At 35.6% G+C, this 21,503-nt stretch overlaps 1 protein-coding gene across 2 annotated transcripts in view; it reads right to left on the bottom strand.

Annotated features, from left to right (window-relative positions):
• Positions 1 to 349: 349 nt before the first annotated feature.
• Positions 350 to 21,503, bottom strand: part of G3BP2 (G3BP stress granule assembly factor 2) — a 33,241-nt gene continuing 12,087 nt past the window's right edge. Inside the window, exons 2-12 of one of the 2 annotated variants that reach the window (XM_008693223.2) lie at positions 17,996 to 18,114; positions 15,491 to 15,572; positions 14,534 to 14,707; positions 13,114 to 13,204; positions 12,008 to 12,110; positions 11,097 to 11,277; positions 10,015 to 10,113; positions 5,670 to 5,772; positions 4,340 to 4,468; positions 3,673 to 3,791; positions 350 to 3,260 (exon numbers count right to left, since the gene is read on the bottom strand). In XM_008693223.2, coding sequence (XP_008691445.2) covers positions 2,988 to 3,260; positions 3,673 to 3,791; positions 4,340 to 4,468; positions 5,670 to 5,772; positions 10,015 to 10,113; positions 11,097 to 11,277; positions 12,008 to 12,110; positions 13,114 to 13,204; positions 14,534 to 14,707; positions 15,491 to 15,572; positions 17,996 to 18,090 — 1,449 coding nt within the window. In that variant the 5' untranslated portion in view covers positions 18,091 to 18,114 and the 3' untranslated portion in view covers positions 350 to 2,987. The remainder of the gene's footprint in view (positions 3,261 to 3,672; positions 3,792 to 4,339; positions 4,469 to 5,669; positions 5,773 to 10,014; positions 10,114 to 11,096; positions 11,278 to 12,007; positions 12,111 to 13,113; positions 13,205 to 14,533; positions 14,708 to 15,490; positions 15,573 to 17,995; positions 18,115 to 21,503) is intronic. The other variant, XM_008693226.2, reaches the window with a different exon arrangement.

The raw sequence follows: 21,503 nt of genomic DNA, 5'->3' as shown, positions 1-21,503 counted from the left end.
TCCCATTCCTCTTCTTTCCTTCCGAGACAGGAGGTACAAATCCTTTGGAAACTCAAGTTTTGGTTTTCTTTAAATAAATGTTTGATTTCGATCATTCTCACCTTTTTAAACTTATTCCCTTATGCTATTCTTTAACTTGTATACCACTTAGCTAAGTCAACTGGGGTACATCTCTAACCATGTTCAAGTCGTACTGAAATGTTTTTAGTTTTTTAGACATCAAATTTCACAAACAAGCAGCAGCTGGTTTTAGAACAATTCCTTATTTTTACTTAGGTTGTATGAAATGCAATTGGGAGAAAATACTTTGGAACACAAACCTACAGATTAAATTAGGGACATAGATAAATGCTGCAGACATCAGTAGTTTATTGTTTGTTTAGTCCAAACACATTCAAAATGGAAACTCAAAGAATACTTTTCCACCTGAAACAATTAAACTAGATTCTACTAGCATATAATGCTTAACACATTACAGCAATAAAGATGGTAATCCATTGTCTTCTATACCTACTAAAGCCAAGATGGTAAAGCCAATTTGGTTGCAATAGTGTCATAAGGATAGAATATTACCATCAAAAAAAAAAAAAAATCAGCAAATAACAGTAATGGTCAATGAATATTTTTACTCTGGTTCACTGAAAAGGGGACAAAATGTTAAAAGTCCACAGTACTGCAGGTGAACAATCACCATGTAAACTTCTCCATGTGATGTTTTAATGTTTTATTCATGGTATGTAAAGACTGAAGCTGAATGGCTCTTTACTCTAATTTTCTATTACACTTAACATCTGTCATTACTTTTGGTGCCAGAACACAGTTTTCATGGTGGCAGGGCAATATTGTAGATTGGAAATTATATATATATTTAAAATGGGAAGGAAAGAAATAAGAGTAGAGGAAAAATATGCTATAAAACAAAACACTGACAATAAACCACTTATTTAAAAGTAGTTTGAATAAAGGCTTCAAAACTCCAAAGTAATTTTCTGGTAAGAACTTCAAGTACTATATATCAGAAAGTGTAAAAGTGTTCAAACAGGAAAAAAATCTTTAAGCCCCCCCCCAGTGGAAACTATGAGAAATCTGTGTCCCCAAAATATATGCAATAGTGCAAGACTTTTCCCCAAACATGGAAGACCTCATTCAAGGGGGAAAAAGGACAGATTTAATTTCACTTATATTGCCCAGTACATGAAAAACAAAATATGTGCATCATTTGCTAGTTTACTAAATAGCAAACAGTTTCATAATTCAGATCCAGTTTGCTACTATGTCAAGTGCATTTTTTGTTTTTACTAAGAATGGAGAAGTCTTCCATGCTAACAAGCAGCTTTAAGTGGTCACACTTAATTTACCTCACTCCTAGCCTGAAACATCAGAAACTGTTATGTACCGAATGCTCCAAGCATAAAATTGGATATCCTTTGCCATACTTGCGGTTTACTGGAACTTGCTATAAAGACAGACAATAATCCAGCAGCTACAAACTTTGCTCACAGAATTGTTTAGAGATTTATGTAAAAATAAAAGATGTCGTCCCAGACTTAAATTCAGAGCCACTCGGGTGCTGACATCAGTTCAAGAATTGTGCAAAATGAATGACAGTTCCCTGCCCCCCAAATAGAAAATGCAAACACTTAGGAGCTGCTGTTCTTTTCTCTGAAAATTGCAGTATCCTCACTTCAGGTTTACTTGCCGTTTATGGAATCTGACTGCTTTTAAAAGGTCATAAAAACTGTACATCAAGTTGATTGACTTTTCCAAGCACCTCTCAAGTGATACGCTTCAACGTTCACATTCATGCTAAGGGAAAAGTCAACAAGAGACTGACTCAAATAACTGACTTCCTCCTTCCCTCTCCCTCCCAAACACACAAGACACCCTCCCACAGAGAACACAAAGTTGTTAACTGAAGAACAAAGTAAATAATATGCTAGTCAATTTTACTGATTTTAAAGATACTGCAATTTTTATACACTTCAATGATTTTTCAACATTTTGCAGCTGTTTGGCTTTGCAGCACAGCAATTCATACACTATACTGTACAAAATTACCAGCAAGACTGGAATGATGTATTAATAGAAGGCACCATCATGCTTATTACATTACCAGAGAACAAAAATACAGTAAAGACGATTTTCACTGTACACAGCTTAAAGAAAGGAAAAAGGGAGGAGTGTGTTGAGCAGCCAGCCATCCCTGTACTGAAGAGGGGCAGGTAGAAAAATCTTAGATATGGAGCTACTAAATCTGGTCTAATATTCAAGACCATAGCATTTGAAGTTATGATTTTTGTTATTTAGTTCATAACTAAATGATTCCCTTCTGGAATATACTTGTAGTCTTGTTAAGGTTTATGTGTACACACGCTGGTCACAGCAAGCAGATAAAATGCCCTCATCATTTCACAAACTATTCTCTACTGGAAAAAAAGATGAAAGATCTTTTTCCCCTGTTGCCTCCTGTTGCAGATGTCAACGTTAATGAGTTCAGAGTACCCATTAGTGGATTTTGATGAGTGCATAACAAGTTTCTGTTGGGTTGTATTTTGGGGGGAGCCAAGAAAAAAGGCAAGATTCTCCAATTGCACAAATTGCACTATTTGTGTTTCCAACATTAATAGGCAGAAACAGTAACACTTAAACAAAATGTGCAGCAGAGGATTTTTTTTTTTTTGACTCAAAGGACCTGAATTCAGTTGGGCATGTCCTTTTAAGTTCATTTTGTTGTAGATAGTTTAAGATATGGTCATTTCTCAGTCCTTAATTCTCCAAGTCTAGATTTATAAATTAACAATGTGAATCTTGTTGTGAAATTGGGGAAATAATGTCCACCTCAATTTAACTGATAACCAAAAGATGCTTTTCACATCAAAGAAATGATCAAAAAGGCTGTGTCACATTCCAAAGCCAAAAAAAAATTAACAAGAATGCAAACACGATGAATAATGTACCACTGCCAAGACTTTGCCAACAGTGGAGCTTCAGCGACGCTGTCCTGTGAAGCGGCCTTCCATTTGCCCGGTTCCTCTTCCAGAGCCAAGTTTCTGTGCCATGCCACCTCTCGGAGGAGGTCCTCTTCCATCCCGGTCACGCATCATTCCACCACCCACTATGCCACGTGGACCACCAGGACCTCGATCATTGCGCCTAATATCCCTGCGATCATCACCACCACCTCTGGTTTCTCGCTCTCTTGCAGCTCTTGTTTTTTTCTCTTCCACATTTAAACGTACTTCCCCACGAAACATAATTGGCTTTAAAAGGAGAGAAAAAGATTTACATGGGCAGGTTAGACAGCAATTGTCATGTATTCCCTTATTTACCTAAGTAAGAAAATCCTGACAAAAAACTTCCAGGAAATTTTTAATATGCCATCTATTCCAACCTTCTTCACCACAGCAAATAGTGCAACTTAAAATAATCCACACCTCAAATGGACTGTCATAAGTAATTACTTGTGTGGTAAAAAATTAATAATAAATAAATAATCAAACTTTAAAACTACAAACAAATCTTTATTCTTTGCGTAAATACCATTTCTAGTAAACTATTTTTAGCTTCACCATTAGGAAAAGATCTTCTATGGCTTTAAAATGCACCAAATCAGTAGTACATACAATTGGAATAATAAAGTCTTGAACTATGTACGCCCTTTCAGTCACTTACTTTTGCAATTAAGATTCTCTGAACTGGTTCAGAGTCATCAAAAACCACAAAACCAAAGTTTGGAAGCTTTCCCCCAACACCCTTGGTATTGATGCGAAGTTCCACAACGTTTCCAAAACCTGTGAAAATATATTACACCAAGGGTTAAATATTTTAATAGAATACTTCGCAGCTTTAATTGTTGAAGAGAAGTAATCTACTTGAACCATTTCAAAACAAAAGATACAAGCTGCTACATCCAGTGACAACCAAGGCACATTCACTCATTTGTCATTCACGCAAAGATGCAAACAACTAGCCTGGCTGCTTATTTTGTTACTCTTCTTCATTAGTCCTCTCCAAAGGAAAGTTACCTGCATGGTTTTACAAAAACAATGATATTTTCTATTTCTGACTTATATTTGCCAAAAGAATCCCATCCCCAAATTTAAGGCTGAATCAGCTCTTGCTTCTAACCTCTACAACTAGGTCAGTCAACACTAAGTACAGTCATGGGGAAACATCTAATATAACCTTCTCCTCCATTCTGATCAATTAAAGTGATTGGTACTTGGGAGACCCACAGTTTGTAGAGAGATAAGCTTTTTTAAAAAGTTCTAATTACATTATGAAAAAAGCTCTATTCCCCCTTGCTTAATGTTCCAATAAAGCAAAATAAACTACTCACTCATGAAGAACTCTTTCAGTTCATTTTCATCAATATCATGTGGCAAGTTACCAACAAAAAGTTGATGACTGTCTGGATAGCGAATTATTCTACGGTTGTCAGATTCATTCTGCTCAATATCTCCTCTGCCTGAGAAAAGGAATAGGATATTAAAGTTTAAAATGTCATATAATAACTAAGCTTAAAGCAATGAATGTACAATAGATATTCCTGTTTTAGTTTAATAAGATAGTGAGCTCCTTGAACAGAGGTGGAAGTGCCTATTATTAGTAGGTTAGTTAGAAAACAACATGACACTAAGTGTAAAGTCAGGGTATTGACTAGATTGCTAAAGTACCTTCTTCTAGATCTACTGATCTGATTATATGAAAGTCCAACATTAGTACAAATGTTCCTCCTTAACACCAAACTCTTGCCATCACCCAGGAACCAAACAAATTTCAGATAGTGAGATATATCTGTTCTAAATATTTGTTTAGTATTTTGAGGTTTGCAAATAAATCTTTGGTTGTATGAAATTATAGCCAAATCAGTAAATTTAATAGTAATATCTCATTTAGATAGCCTGTATACATAACATGCTCAAATTTATATAAAAAATTTATTTGATCCTCCCAATAACACAAAGAACAAAGTGAAGCATATAAGAAAGGCATCACACAAGAAAAGTTTGTGTAATAGCTAAATGGCATGAGAAGCTCATATTTTAAGGGTCTCACCCAAGACCATAAACTCAAGCAGTAGCAAAGCTAGGATAAACCCCAGTTCCCATGACTTCTGGTTTAGTAACACATCACTTTATTTTACTTCTGTGGGAAAAATTACATATGCTATTAATAGATACTATCTCCCACCTCCTCCCAAAAGCAATCTAAACATACTTATAGAATTCAAATAGAGGTGCTACATATATTAGCTAACAATGGAAACAAGTCAAAAATCATGGCAACTTACTTAATACCTAAGACAATCAAAATAAGAAGAATCAGGGTGTGCTTATTGTTTATCTGTGAAGAGATAAGAGTGCTAAGTAAGACAGTAGGTTATTGGCAGCTCGGTTTTGAATTCTTAGAACCAGTGACAATAACCAAATAAAATCTGTCTCAAAATTTTTACACCTTCAAAATACATGTCTCCATGGCATGTCAACTAATCCTCCCCTAAAAGTCAGTTGTTCTGCCCCAGACTGTATTTTAGCAAGTTACTTAAACCTTTAAGAAATTTTGTATTGAAAGGAACTGTATATAAAACACATTATAGTATTTTAAGCATAGTCTTTTCCAACTGTCCAAGTACTAAATGCGAAAGACCACAGAGGTGGCTGACTGACCTGGTCTTGGTCCCCTAGGAGGGAAACCAGGTCGTTCTCTAGGTCGTTGTTCACGCACACGAGGTGGCTGAGACTGAACTTCTGGTTTAGCTTCAACTCTTGGCTAAAATACAAGGGAAAAAACACATTATAAAGAAACTCATTCCATAGGAGACAAAACAACTCAATCAGTTACCAGCAAGTCACCAGCAGACATAACGGTAATTTTAAGTTTAGAATATTTTTAACATAGTGTCCTATGTATGTGAAGAATAAATTTTTATAAAGATATTCTGTACCAATCTAGGACTGTAGGGTAGGTTTGTTTTCCCATTCAAGGATATGTAACTCAAAATAAGCTGCTTTTTACAACCACATTTTTTCAATAAATTTACATCCACATTGAGACAGCATTAAAGGTACTGCTACAAAAATCACAAAAATGCAAGATGAGCCACTCCATGTAAATGCATATGCAAAAGAAACAGCCGTTTTTATTTTAGACAAAATTATGACACGTACTTTCTAATTATCTAGCTGTGCCCTTCAAATGTAAGTGCTTAGCCAATATCTTCTAAACCCTACCCCACAAATAAATCTTAAAACAATGGATAGTTCAAAATACACAATTTAGCTTACTCCAGCAACTAAAAAATCCTACATTTAAGTTAAAATTATATAAACAAGATAGAAACATGTATAAAACACCTCAGAATCAAGGAGTCCTTTAGCTCCCTATTGTTCTTCCTTATGGGAAAGGTAGGCAATTATTTAAGGACTGACCCCAACAATTTTCTTTAACTGCACCCCGGGGCAGGGGCAGGAGCAGGCAGGGAGTAACAGGACATTTTAAGATGACTTCCAAAAATTTCTGCTAACTGCTGAATTACACACATATAATTAACTATTTTAAGACAAAATAACATCTGCATCTGCTATTACCTTTTCCTTAATACAGTGGCATTTTCAAAATTCCCATACTCTTCAGCCATCTATTGCCCAAATATTTATGGTCCAAGGAAGAGACAAAATACACCTTCAAAGAATGCTGAAAACACTCAGCAGGATATGAAGAAAATATCCTCAGAGTCAGAAAACTAGTGATTTCAGCCCTGTCTTTATGTCTGATCATCTCTGAGGACCTCAGTCCAGCCAGTGTCTCAAACTCTTTCATCATTTATATAACTGGAATATCGCAACTTACAAGGACAAATTTTGATATAAAGAATTATGTTTCTTTCAAAAATGACAATTTACTGTAAAGGCTTCACCCACTGTAATCGAAAGGCATCTTAATTTCTATCCTAGCAGTTTTTAACAGATGTCTATCTCTTTCCAAGTTGTGTTTCCATGAACATTTTCCATTTCCCTCAAGATCAAGTTGCTTCCCATGTTCTAGAACTTCACTAGTTAAAAAAAATAATTTTTTAACTCTCTCCAGTTTTTTCAATTATTTATATGTATTTATTCCTCTAAGGACTGTATCTTAATTCATTTCTACAACACCCAAAAACCAAGCACAGTGATGTTAAGTATAGATGTTCAGTAACTCTTGCGTCATTTAAAATTAAATTACATTTTTTAGTTCTTTAACATGTAGGACAATGTTCTATGCCTGACAAGGGATCCTATGTTATAACTCTGAGACCATTGCTATCTGTATTTGGAGTTTACCACTATATGGTAATTTGACCCATATGTGATGTCTAAAAAAGGCAGTCATTTATGAATTTCACTAAGGTGGCCTAAAAGCAACAATTTACTAAGTATGAACATAGAACAGAATTGAAGAACAGATGTGCCCTAACAAAGTTTGATGAAGCTAGTGTGTTTAGAAAATTAATAAAAACAGCAAAGGTACCTTTTAATCTACAAATTTCAGAAAAACCTTAGACTCACTGAATCCAAATGATATCAAAGAACTTAAAAGGTGTCCTCACTGACCTAATTTAAATTTTTTTCAAAACTGATTACCAAAACAAAAATAACTACAAGTAGCGAAACAGAAAAATTCATCATCCTTTAGGGATTTAAAATTAAAAACAAACTCAAATAATTTCCAATGTCTTTCAAATAATTCATATCGCGATTTAGCAACCTGACTTTAAGATATTTGATGATGCCAATGCAAAAAAAAAAAAAAAAAAGGACCAAAGATGTAACAATATTCCTTTCAATAACTGATTAACACGTCACCTAAGCCAGCTGCGCATTTATAGTTCTTCAGGCTCAACTTCATGATTAGAACTATTTACTCCAATAAGATAAAATGGCTAACACACCACATACTACACTTTAGAGCCTTACAAATTAATTCCATGCAACCAGAAAGTCTGCTCAGGTGACAAATTCCACAAAAGAAGGTCAAACAGAATATGAAATAAAAATGGAACCATCAAATCAAACCAACGACAACAGGTAAAACCACAGTAAGTTCTTCAACTGAACATATGCTAGTTAAACTAGTCAATTTCCAGACAAACCCTTTTCACCAAGAAATTAACTTACCTACTTCTAAGTTAATTCCTACCAATACACTAAATTAATTCTTTCATTAAACTATGCTAAAAGTGTTAAGGAAATGGATATACTATACCAAAGTAATAAAACTGAAAGACTTATTAAATTGAGTGGAAAAATCATGAATCCATTCTAAATATAGCCTAAAAAGATCAGAAAGGGTTTTTTTTTTAAAGTTTTATTAATTTAAGTGATCTCTACACCCAATGTGGGACTAGAACTCACAACCCCAAGATCAAGAGTTGGATGCTCTACCGACTGAGCCAGCCAGGTGCCCCAGAAAGTTAAGGTTTAAACTGTACATGTTTAAACATGTCTTAGTATAAGGTATGGGTTGGAAAATACAATCTAGTCTCCTACAATTTAAAAAAAAATAACTTCAAAACTAAAAAAAAAAAATTCCCCCTAGGCAAAAGGATAGGATTTAATGTAATTAAGACATGCCTTAAATATAGTACTCCTCTTTGATGTAAATGGAGATACATTCCCCTCCAAAGGGCTAAGAAACCTATAGGTTTACATGAGTCACAAAGGGACTCTGGTGTCTAACTGCATGAATTCAAAGCTCAGCCCTATGCTATTTATACAGCTGTCTGACCTTAGGTTGAGGTACTCTGGGCCTCAATTTACTCATCTGTGAAACAGGAATAGTAACAGTAACCACCCTCACAGAGTGACTGTGGGATTAGAGGAGAATGAATATAAAGTACTTTGAACAATGCCTGGCACATACTAAAGGCATAATAAGCATTAGCTATTTTAACTTTTAACTAGCAGTAAGTTTAAAATAAATGTAGCCAACACTCAGAAGATGAAGCAACAATCCAAAGGATTCCAAATGCAAATCTGATAGGAAATCAAGGATTTTGAAAGAAAATTCAGAAGTCACTCATCAAGTCTTCAGAAGGGGTTGAAAAGCACAACCAATACTTGACAAATTTTCTTCACTAAGAATTCTGGTTTGTGATCTGACATTTTTCAACATTTCCTGAATGTTAACTGAAAAAAAACAGGTATCTTGAGACCATGTATTCTTCTATTATGTAGCTATGTGTACCAACACCATAAAGACTGTCTAATGATTATTACTTTTTTGAAACCTCAAAGTTTCACCGTTTAGAGCATATAAGAGGCGTATACAAATAATTATATATGCACTAACCATTTTAAATGTAAATTTTCTAGTGGAATAAAGTCTGACTCAAAATGTAGAAAAAAGAATTGAATACCTTTTAACTGTACTATAAATTTAATTATAATTTAGTTAATTCTAAACTACACCTAATAAACACATCAGGTAGCCAGTGTCTTATTTTCAATGTTTTTGAAAGCTCTGAAATGGGTAAGATGACAAACAGATGAAAAGCAGAATACTGGAATGATCAGTTAAGTGAACACTACAGTCATAAGTTGGTACAGGCTTCAATTAAACAGAGTGAACCACTTACAGACTGAGAGCTTAGGCAGTGTTATTTTTAAAAGTTTTCTATTTTTTTTTAAAACAGTGATTTTTATAATGCCATACTATTTTGTGTCTTTCCCTAAAATATTTCTGCTAAATAAATTTTAACTTTAAAAGGAATTTTTTTTGTTATTTTAAGAAGCCTTTTAAATGACTCACTTTATCTATCAAACCAACTTAATGTGTATTTCACACCCAAACCCCAAATACCACCTATGCAGATGATAGAAATTTGGCATTTAAAGTGGGTGCACTGACATTTAATACAATTTTTTTGTATATTTAATCCATAATTTCTGATTGACTCAATTAAAGAAGTATAGAAAAGATAAGCAATTGGCAATGTAACAAGGATACAATCCGATGTGTTCACAGATTGGTTACCTGTGAGACTGGTGCTTTAACATGGGGTGGAATTCCAGAGGAAGAAACAGTACCACTAGGAGGCAGGTTTTTACTGGTCACTGAAGCCCAGGAGAAAGCCTGCAGGAAATGCAACAAACCTAGACTACTAATCATGGAAAACCACCAACATTCCTACAGGGAAACTTCCAAATATATATTTTCTTTTCATTTCTAAACTATTATTCTATATTGGAGGACTCCTCAAAAAAAAGGCACACACACACATGCCAGTCTATGTGCCAGCTTTCAAAATCTCATTATGCAAGATTATTTGTTTTGTCTGATCTACTAAATAAATCCACAAGCAAAGTTCCTATTTGCTCTAAGGAGATGAGCAATGGCAAACAAAACCACTACCTACACATGCTAGAAAAATAAGAACCTAATAGAACCAATTTCTTTCCCCTTTTGGGGGAAGATAAGGTGTGTGATGGTGTTGAGGGGAAGGACAGGAAAGAAGAGAGTACTCACTGGAAACTTTAACAGACATTCACAAATTGAACAAGGAATCTCCTCTCACTACCCATATATACTTTAACCTTCTACTTTACAGAAAGATAAAAGATGTTTTAGGTAGGCTTAAATGGTACACTATGGGTGTCACTTAATCTTTCCAAGACAGTTTAATTGGTGTAGTAAGAAAATTGCTCCCATTTTAACCAGAAATAACGGGATCTCTTCTTTTAATAGGCCAACTTGTTTAAGTTGGGAAATTTCACGACTCCAGTTGCATCCGTGCATAGAGGACTTACACAGAATGGAAGAGCGACTCTCAGCTTTATACGTGGACTCAAATAATTTCATGTAAAACGAGACTAAACACTGCATACAGATAAGGATTAATCTTAAGTTTCACTCTTAGGGGTATCTGGGGGGAGGAGGATCGTGAATACAAAGACATTTCCTCAGGATTGCAAAAACCCCACAGCTTTCATATACATAAACAAGCATAGTTTACTATATTAAGCCATTTAACATAAAAGAACAAAGGTCATGCTTCATTAGCGGTACCAAATGTGAAAGTGTGCTGTTACAGGCCTAAAAAGTTCCTCTGATCTAACCTTTGGTGGTTCCTGTGGCAGAGAAACAGGTTCAGCAGGAGGAGGAGAAGTAGACTTCTCCTCCAACTCTTCTAAGTTCTTCTCCTCCACTTGTGGCTTTAGTTCTTCAGTCTTTGTTTCAGATTCTGGCTCAGGCTCAGGTTCATGAGAGGATTCTTCCAAAGGCTCCTCTATGCCATTACTATAATAAAATATTTTGTTCATTTTTCAGTATGAGTGAAATGATCAGTTCTAATAAAACAAAATGTAGTACTTCTCTAATGGGCATAACTAGTAATAAGCTGCTTTGAAGCAAAAGTTCAATAAGAACTAGAAGGCAGAAGGGAATAACAGTCTTAAGCAGCATTTCTTTAACCCCGCCATTTTTTTTTAAAAGATTTTATTTATTTGACAGAGACACAGCCAGTGAGAGACGGAACACAGGCGGGGGGAGTGGGAGAGGAAGAAGCAGGCTCCCAGCAGAGGAACCTGATGTGGGGCTCGATCCCAGGACTCCGGGATCATGCCCCGAGCCGAAGGCAGATGCCTAACGACTGAGCCACCCAGGCACACCCTAACCCGACCATTTTTAAATGGAATTACTAGATTACTAAAAATGTTTACTTCAATACTAACTATAAATAACCCCATATTTATAAAAATAAAATAAAATGCTGTGTTGTCCCAACTATTCTGCATTATCAGTAAGTAAACACTGTTTTGGGCAAAACCATGTTCAATTTTTTATGTAAATAAAACAACTCTTTCCAAATTTCTTGCCCTTATATATGATATATATATATATATCAAATACTGGCCTGACAGGTAGCTTTATCAAAAAGTCACTTCTAACAGTAATCCCAGGAACAAAAACTACCTAGCAACTACATTAGAGTCTAGACCAAATTTGGCCTCGCAAACACTATTCTTACGCCACAGGGTGAGCTTCATAGTAACCACTATCAGCATTTTCTTGCACAGGTTCTGGAGATGGTTGCCTTTCTTCTTGCTCCTCTTCTACCTCATCTTCTGATTCTGACAATACAGAACACACATTTCTTTTTTAAGAGACTCAACAAACAATTTCATATGCATATTTTTAATGTTTAAGGAAGTGATATGCTAGTTTTAAAAACTGACCTTTTTCTTACAAGGCACTCAAATGCAGTATTCCCTGTTCTCTTAACAATTGAAAAGCAAGATGAAGTTTGATATTTACTCTGTTTTTATTTTTTTTCAAGATTTTATTTATTTGTCAGAGAGAGAACATGTGCCGGAGTGAGCGAGAGAGTGAGCACAGGCAGGGAGAGTGGCAGGCAGAGGCAGGCTCCCCGCTGAGCAAGGAACCTGATGCTGGACTCCATCCCAGGACCCCAGGATCATGACCCTAGCCACAGGCAGACGCTTAACCAACTGAGCAAGCCAGGCATCCCTTATTTATTTAAATAGGCTCTATGCCCAGTGTGAAGCCCAATGTGGAGCCCAACGCAGGGTTCAAACTCATGACCATGAGATAAGACCTAAGCCAAGATCAAGAGCCAGACACTTAACTGAGCCACGCAGGTGGCCCTATTTTTAAAAATGATCTATTAGCAAGAAAAGGAAAGGACAGGAAATAAATGATATTAAGCCGTAACTCAGTTTCCTATGTCACATCTATTCAATAGTGTGACAATGAAAAGAAAATATAATAAATGAAAGATCAGTAATTATGATATAGCCCAAAAACTGAAGGCCAACAAAGATATATTAAATAGAAAAGAGCTAGCTTTAAACCAGCATAATTCCATTTTTATAAAAATAATTATTGCTAAGGATGGGATCCAACAAAATTCTATATAGGCACCAAACTCTTGGCTATATATAAAGGATGTTACTTTCTATGTCTGATTTTTATATGACGTCATACAATGAACAGCTATTTCTTTTTAACAAAAAGGACAAAAGAGGGTTTGACTCAGGTACAATAGAGGCAAATTTAAGTTTCATACTTCTCGTGTTCTTTAAGAGTACTGATAGAAGCCTATCTTAACCTCACCTTCATCAAGTTCTGGTTCAGAATCACCAAATACTTCATCTTCATAACGAAACATATCATTGTGAACATAAAACTTATTTGGAACAGATCCCTACAGGAAAACAAAATCCAAATATTCCATTAAATACTCATAAATGCGGAACTGCATAAAAAGAACAAATTACACGGCATATGCACTATCTATTTTAACACTATAGAAATACAATGTAGACTAAGTATAATTTTCTAAAATTAAACATGCTATGTTAATATAAAGTATACTATAGAAGATCATTCAAATAGTGGAACTGAGGAATGGGTACTCAATAGAAGAGAACCAAGACTAATTATAATTAACAAATGAAACTGCCATTTTAACACATAACTTACTAAATAAGATACTTTTTATATTTCTATAATCTTAATAAATCTATCGATACATTTGTATCAGCAGACTTTTTACTTCTAAATAAGCAAAGTGAAAAAAATAAAAAAGGCAAAGTATGTACACACAAAGCTCAAATTACAGATGACCCCTGAACACAGGTTTGAACTGCACAAGTCCACTTAACACATTTTTTTCGATATAGTATAGTACGGTAAATGTATTTTATGTAATACCATTTTCCTTTCTCTAGCTTACTTTATTGTACGAATACAATATAGAATTATAGAATACATATAAGCTACAAAACATGTGTTAATCGACTATTTATACTATTAGTATGGCTTCTGGTCAACGATAGGCTATTAGTAAGGTTTTTGAAAAGTCAGAAGCTGTACATGGATTTTCTTTCTTTCTTTTTTAAAGATTTTATTTATTTATTTGACAGAGAGAGAGACATCCAGCGAGAGAGGGAACACAAGCGGGAGGAGTGGGAGAGGAAGAAGCAGGCTCTCAGCAGAGGAGCCGCTATGGGGCTCGATCCCAGGACCCTGGGATCACACCCTGCGCCGAAGGCAGACGCTTAATGACTGAGCCACCCAGGCGCCCCTGTACGTGGATTTTCTTTCTTTCTTCTTTTTTTTTTTTTTTTAAAGATTGTATTTATTTATTCGACAGAGATAGAGACAGCCAGCGAGAGAGGGAACACAAGCGGGAGGGGTGGGAGAGGAAGAAGCAGGCTCATAGCGGAGGAGCCTGATGTGGGGCTCGATCCCATAACGCCGGGATCACGCCCTGAGCCGAAGGCAGACGCTTAACCGCTGTGCCACCCAGGCGCCCCTGTACATGGATTTTCAACTGCACAGGAGGAAGTTCGGTGCTCCAAATCCCTGCGCTGCTCAAGGGTCAAATGTTCATCAATGGGTTCAATACCAATTTCTCAAGTTTAGCCACATGCATATCTACACCTGTAAGAAGAAACTCTGGACACTTCAAGCAACTAATAACCACCAAATAAAATCATATAAATGAAACGTAAGTGAAATGAAAACTTACTTCAGGAGCCAGAACAAAGGTTTGCATAAACTTCCTCTCTGGCTGTCCACTATTAGATAGCAAACCCATGACCTGGACAACTACTCCATCACTCAAGGTTGCATGAGCATCCACATGACGAATTTTAGTATGACATTCACTGAAGTTCAGAGATAATACTTTGTGGTGTATATCCTTTAATAGAAGAAAAGAAGGAGGAAATACAAACTGTTGTGATACGTCATTACTTAATACAATAGAGCTTCACTGATTTTCTCACAACTCTAGAATATTAACTACATAATCTTTCTGCCTCATTTGAATCCTTTCCACCAAGATATGCGTTACTCCTAGGTTGATGTTCCTAAACCACCATTTTCAACACGTCACAGCTCGATACAAGAGATCACTATGGCTATCTCATATTAAGCAATAACACGGGCTTTATATAGCTCTCTCCCAATACTATTCTGTATTAAGCTTTTAATCATTCAGACAGACTGTGTTGACTACTCCTTGACCTCACAGCTGATTTTACTTTACTGGGTTTGCTGGTGCCATTTCTTCTACCTCTAATTTCCTTTTGTAGGTAAGGCCAAATTCTGTAATTCAGCATCTAGCTGAAGTCCCATATCTTCTGTAATGTCATAAAGTACATATATTTCTGTGCATTCCTGTAACATAAGGTTTAGTTCATATTTGTATAACCTTTATAGTTCTCAACTGTTTCATGTATAAAATACATCAATGATAGATAATTTCCTATCTTCTCCTTTGTATCCAACCCAGTGTTAACACCGTTTCAAACAAAATGGATATTTATAAGAACTGAAAGCTCATTTAACAACTACTGTAACGTAAAATCCTAGTTACAAGTCATTCAGGAAGAAATCCATAGGCACAAAAAGGCTATTTTCAACTACCTTAACACACAAAAAAAGGAATAAAATCTAAAATGTGTATGAAATTGATACTTACATTTTGGCCATAAACAGCCTCCTGGGGCTTTCCACTAGCATCTACTCCACCATGAACATAGGAAGAATTCCTGCCATAAAACCTATAAAGCCAATGATAATTGATTAACATTCAATTGTCAAGAGAAGCCTAAAGACGCAGTAGAGTTCTGGTATAAAACAGACCCACTTTCATGTCTGGCTTTGTCACTCAATAGTTGTAAAATCCTGATAAAGTCACTTACAGTTCTTAAGTTCTGTTTCCTTGGTTATCAAACACAATAATAGTAACTACTCCATAGGGTTGTTGTAAGGATTAAATGAGTAATGACAGAATTCTGGCCTGGCACACTGAAAATACACTCAAATCACTTGCAATTCTCATCTAATTCCCATCACATCTATTTTTTGAATTGGAAGAATGAGATATTCAAAACACATTCTAAATACTGATGCTGTAGTAATTGACCCAGTTTTCCCCTTTAGATACAAAACTCAGTTCTCTAGATTTGTTTGGGAATCAGATGCTATTTAACATTCTACTCAAAGTTCCAAATGATTACTAATTCCAAAAGCTTAGATTAAAACAAGTTTAGTTAGATTTACAATAATTGAAATAATTCAGAGACCAAATAAGAAAATCTACATTATTTCAGTATTTGATATCTCATTAATATTTCATACTGCTCTTAAGTACATGATAAATTAGCATTTCTCAGGCATTATCTAAAGCAATTAGAATATCTTTCTAAATTAAGGTTATCAAACATGCAAAATTAATTTTTTCATAAAGAGAACTCAGCTCCTATTGTTAATGAAACATGTAAGACTTCCTCTATGCCAAGCAATGTTCTCGGTGCATTACATATATTGTTTTATTTACCCCTTCCCTAACAACCTCATGAAATAAGCACTATTATGTAAATGAGCAAACTGAGGTTCAGAAGAAATTAACTCTAAGGCCACACACTAATCAAGTGGGGTAGCCAAGACAAGAACCCAGACAGTCTAGATCCATAGTTCATGTTTTTAACGACTACCTGTATTTTTAAGTTTACACTATTTTCTCGCACGTACCACTGGCAAACATGTTAACTACCATTTTTCCAGAGGATAACTTGGCTGTTAAGTGTAGGAGAAGCCTTAGAAATAATTATACCTTTGATTAACAATTCTACTTCTAAGAACTTATCTTAAGAAAATAACTAGAAAGGTACACAAAGATGCATATATAAGGATACTGATCACAGTTTAACAAGTGAAAAATTACAAACTGATTTCCATTAAAAGGTAAATTGGTTACATAAGCTACACATAAAACAGAAGCTTACGGGTTTTTTGGGAAATGATGGTGGACAGCCCTATTGTCACTACAAAAAAAACAAAAAAACAAAACATGCTAATACCTACATTATATAAAGACTAAATTTCAGACAAGGAAAGGCCCTATAATTCCATTCTCCCCTCCCCACCCCAAACTCCTCTACCTACATTGTCAACAAGAGCATCTTTTATTTCTATAGTTAGAAAAATGTACAGGTATTCACTTTTGGATTTTTTTTTTTTGAGGACGGTATTTGTTATAGAAAAATGTTTTATGGAATAATAGAAGACATACTGCAAAATCTAACTTTAGAGTGCTCAGCATACTTATAAAGAGAACCTAGCTAAAAGAACATAAGTCCTTTTAACAGCTTTCCCCATATGAAGTGGCAATGACTTATCCCTTAACTCATGTGGCTGGTGTGTTCCATAACAAATACTTGCAAAACCTAATCCTTATAAAAGTCTCATTTATCTTTCACCTGCTAAAATACACAGGAAGAACAAAAATTATAAATACTACTCACAATACAAATCAATTTCATTTCAACTTCTGGAAAAAATAAGCTTACAGATGTCCAACTCCTGCCAAAATAGCAAACAAGGCTACTACTGCTGTTTTACCAAGGAATACTATTTTGCAGATCAATCAGAAGAAATTTTCCCAAGTATAATCACTTAGATGATTCATTTTCTAACACTGCTATAAGGAACTTAAAAATCAACTAATGACTGCGATTTCAAATTGCAGACTAGAACCCATTAGTTGGTCAAGTCCAAAGTTTATTTAAATGAAATACAAAATACTGAAGGATGTAATTGTGTACGTTATGTACACAGATATGAATGTGTTCTATATAATAGGATATAATGTGAAGCATTTTTCTACTGTGGATTTCACTTTTTTTTTTAAAGGAGTAAGCTGGGCATGGAGCCCCGTACAAGGCTTTAAATCACAACCCTGAGATCAAGGCCTGAACTGAGATCAAGAGCCGGACGCTTAACTTACTGAACCACCCCAGGCACCCCTGTGGATCTCATTAAAAACTTGCAAAAACGGTTTTAGCCATTAGACAATTAAAATATTGGTTATGATTTGCAAAGAAAGAATCAGAACATGAAATAAGAAAGACAAAATACTATGTAGGCCTATTCAAGAAAACAAAACTAAATAAAAATACTAAATAATCCATTTAGAATTTACCTGTGTAAATATTCTGGAGCTTTATTCAGCAAAGTATAATATTGCCTCACAAACTCCCGCCCTACAAGCAGCGGACTGGGCTTCTCCATAACCATTTCTTTGCTGCACAATGTCAAATGCTAAGGGAGCAAAAACAAGAATGATAACTATTAAAAACTCATCTTTGTAAACTTCCAGGAAGTAAATTTTCTTAGCCATACAAACAGGAATAAAGACAATACATTTATTGAAAAGCAATTTACAACAACAAAATAATAAATTCCCAACAACTACTGGTAACTTCCAATATGTGCAGTTCCTCTTTGTCTCTATTCCTCAATTACCCCCCCACCCCCACATAGTTCTTTGTCTTATTCCGAGAAAGTACCATGCTGCCTCACAGTATGAACAACATAACCAAGTCTTTTCCATGCACAGTACCGCTTTCCTCTGGTGACTATAATCCATGTCCTCCGATTCCGATAGTTTACTTTTGAAAACTAGGCAGAAGGCACAAGTCAGGACCTGGAGATTGGACTTATTATGGGAAAGTACGGACTTGTATTTTCTATTTGCTCTCCTTAGAACTATTTCACTGTGTCAAAATGATAATAATTACCATTAAAAATCAGCAATAACCTGAGTACGCAGAGAATAGTATTTTTTTTACATTTGGTATATGTCCAGTATTTCTTTCCGTTAACTAAGTAATAAGCATCTAACTATATTGCCAGGTGTTCTTTGATAAAGGGGACAGCGTGGTGAACAAGATTAAGACTTTAGCCCTCCAGAAGTTTATAATCGGGTGGAATTTAAGAAACAAAACAAGCAAAAGGGAAAAAAATATGAGAGACAAATCAAGAAACAGACCCTTAAATCCAGAGAACAAACTGATGGTTAAACCAGAGGGGAGGTGGGTGGGGGGATGGGTTAAATAGGTGATCAACACAGGGTGATGTATGGAAGTGCTGAATCTGTATACTGTACACCTGAAACTAATGTAATACTGTATGTTAACTAGAATTAAAATAAAAACTTAAAAGTTCATAATCTGTCATGGATTATAAACAAGCACACAGGAAACAGAATGGGTGAGGTGCTATGATAAAGTACTGCTAAGCTGAAATCTCAAAGGTATGATCAAGAATAACAAATCCACAGTCAAGGCAGGGGGAGGGAGGGTCTATGCTGATGGGGGGGCTTAAAAATAAAAGAAAAACAAATACAAAATACATATAGGAACACAATAATTTAAAGTAAATGAATTATATATGGTTATAGCCCCCAGATCAGTCAAAATTATAACATCAGGAATTGGAAAAGAGGGAGAAGAAAATAGAAAGTTAAATATTATTTGTTTAAATATATATATGTATATAATTTATAATCAAATATCCTTTCTCCTATTACACTTAAAAGTTATGAAAAAATCCACTGTATCTGTATTTACTGGGCAAACTGGGATACAGTTTAAATTCCTGCTTACAAATAAATCTCAATGTAGGTTTCTTTCTTTTCTTTCTTTTTTTTTAGAGAGGGAGGAGGAGGGGTAGAAGGAGAGTGGGAGAGAGAAAGAATCCTAAACAGGCTACACGCCCAGTGCAGAGGACACAGGGTTCAGTCTCAGAACCAGGAGATCATGACCTGGGCCAAAACCAAGAGCCGCACTTAACCGACTGAGTCACCCAGGTGTCCCTAGGTTTCCTTTAAACAAAAAATTCTATAGCCAAAGAAAACCTGCCATAATCATTACAATTGTGATAATGTTTTTAAATAAAAATCAGGAGGCACACTTGGGTGGTTCAGCTGATTGTCTGACTTCAGCCCAGTTTATGATCTCAGGGTCCTGGAATCAAGCCCCAAGTTGGCCTCTGCACTCAGCAGGTCTGCTTGTCCCTCTCCCTCTGCCCCCACCCCCACTTGTGCACGCGCGCTCTCTCCCTCTCTCTCAAGTTAAATCTTTAGAAATAGGGGTGCCTGGGTGGCTCAGCTGGTTAAGCATCTGCCTTTGGCTCAGGTCATGATCCTGGGATCCTGGGATCCAGCCCCGCCTTGGGCTCCCTGCTCAATGGGGAGTCTGCTTCTCCCTCTCCCGCTCCTCCTGCTTGTGCTGCTTGTGCTTGCGTGCACTCTCTGTGAAATGAGTAAATAAAATCTTGAAAAAAAAATCTTTATAAATACATAAACCATGGCAGAGCCTACAGGCAAGACTGTAGCTCTATACAATCCCAGTGTTTTCTCTCCTTTTATGACAGTCCTGAAATGGTACAAAACCCCACAAACCTGTTTAAATTTTTAATGCCTCACTTGCTTTCAAAAATAGTTAATTCACTGCTTCCAGTGGCAGGGTCTAGGGATGAGGCAGTAACAAGAAGCCTTTGAAGCAGTTCACGGAGATGAAGAGGAAGCTAAGGCTTTCCAACAGAAACAAAAAGAGAAGCAGCTGGAGGAACTAAAGTGAAGGGTCTGGGGAAGGGTCCCCAGGCCACAGGTGAGAAATCTGGCAGGAAGTAAGCAGTTCCTTGTGTCTCCATTAGGAGATTGCTACCTGATTTCCACTGCTGTTTAAAACATCTGATTCTCTGCCATAACATGTTGCTACCTTTACCTAGAATGAAGTGTTGTGTCAGAGCCTGTTGTACATTAAAGAATAAACTTTGGAAAAGAAGAAAAAAAAAACCCATACAGTGGGGCTCATCTTCTCTTTACTCCCTCTTACTCAGCCATTGCTACCTTAGCTGTAAGGTCAGAGTAAACCCAGCCTAGAATCCTGCCCATCTGCTCTTCAGTCTTTGTTCTACCTTGAATTCTGTATCACCTACAATTAAACGATCTTTTTTTAAAAAAAGAAAAGAAAAATTTAATTCACAAAGCACAATCAGATAGTGTCACTTCAGGTGCCATTTGTTTCCCCTAAACCTAAAAACTTCCAATAAGGACTAGCAAATCCTAATGCATAAAAGAATTCCCATCTGCTACATTTAAAGTAACAAAGCTAAGCAACACAGCATTTTTATTTTGAATAATGGGGAAGTGTAAAGAACAGACTTATCTAGTAAAATTTTATAAAATAACTAAAATGAAAATTAATACATACTTTAATACTGTAACTGATGCCAAAATAATACTACGATGTGGTAAGATACTAACTTAACCTCCAAATACAATAGCTATGTACAAAACAGTTTTGTTCAAATGGTAAATAATAGAAATGCTATTAGGGACTGCTGATGGATTTGGAGATTCTCATGTTTTTCTTCCTTCTCTTCGTATTTCCAGATTTTCTACAATGACACTGTCATCTATCCCAAATCTTCCATCACATTCATGAAGGATACATTTACCTACCATTTTGGTCACATACATATAACCAAAGTAAAAAAAAAAAAAAAAAAAAAAAAAAAAAAAAAACAAAAAAAAAAAAAAAAAAAAAAAAAAAAAAGACTGAATACATGTATCAATACCAAAGAAAGGTCAGAATACACTTTAGAGTTATTGTAACAAAGTTTGAGAGGCTTTCAAAAGCCCA

The sequence above is a fragment of the Ursus maritimus genome, unplaced genomic scaffold (assembly GCF_017311325.1).
Source record: "Ursus maritimus isolate PB19 unplaced genomic scaffold, ASM1731132v1 scaffold_8, whole genome shotgun sequence".
NCBI lineage: Eukaryota > Metazoa > Chordata > Mammalia > Carnivora > Ursidae > Ursus > Ursus maritimus.
This window is presented reverse-complemented; position numbering and strand designations above follow the sequence as displayed.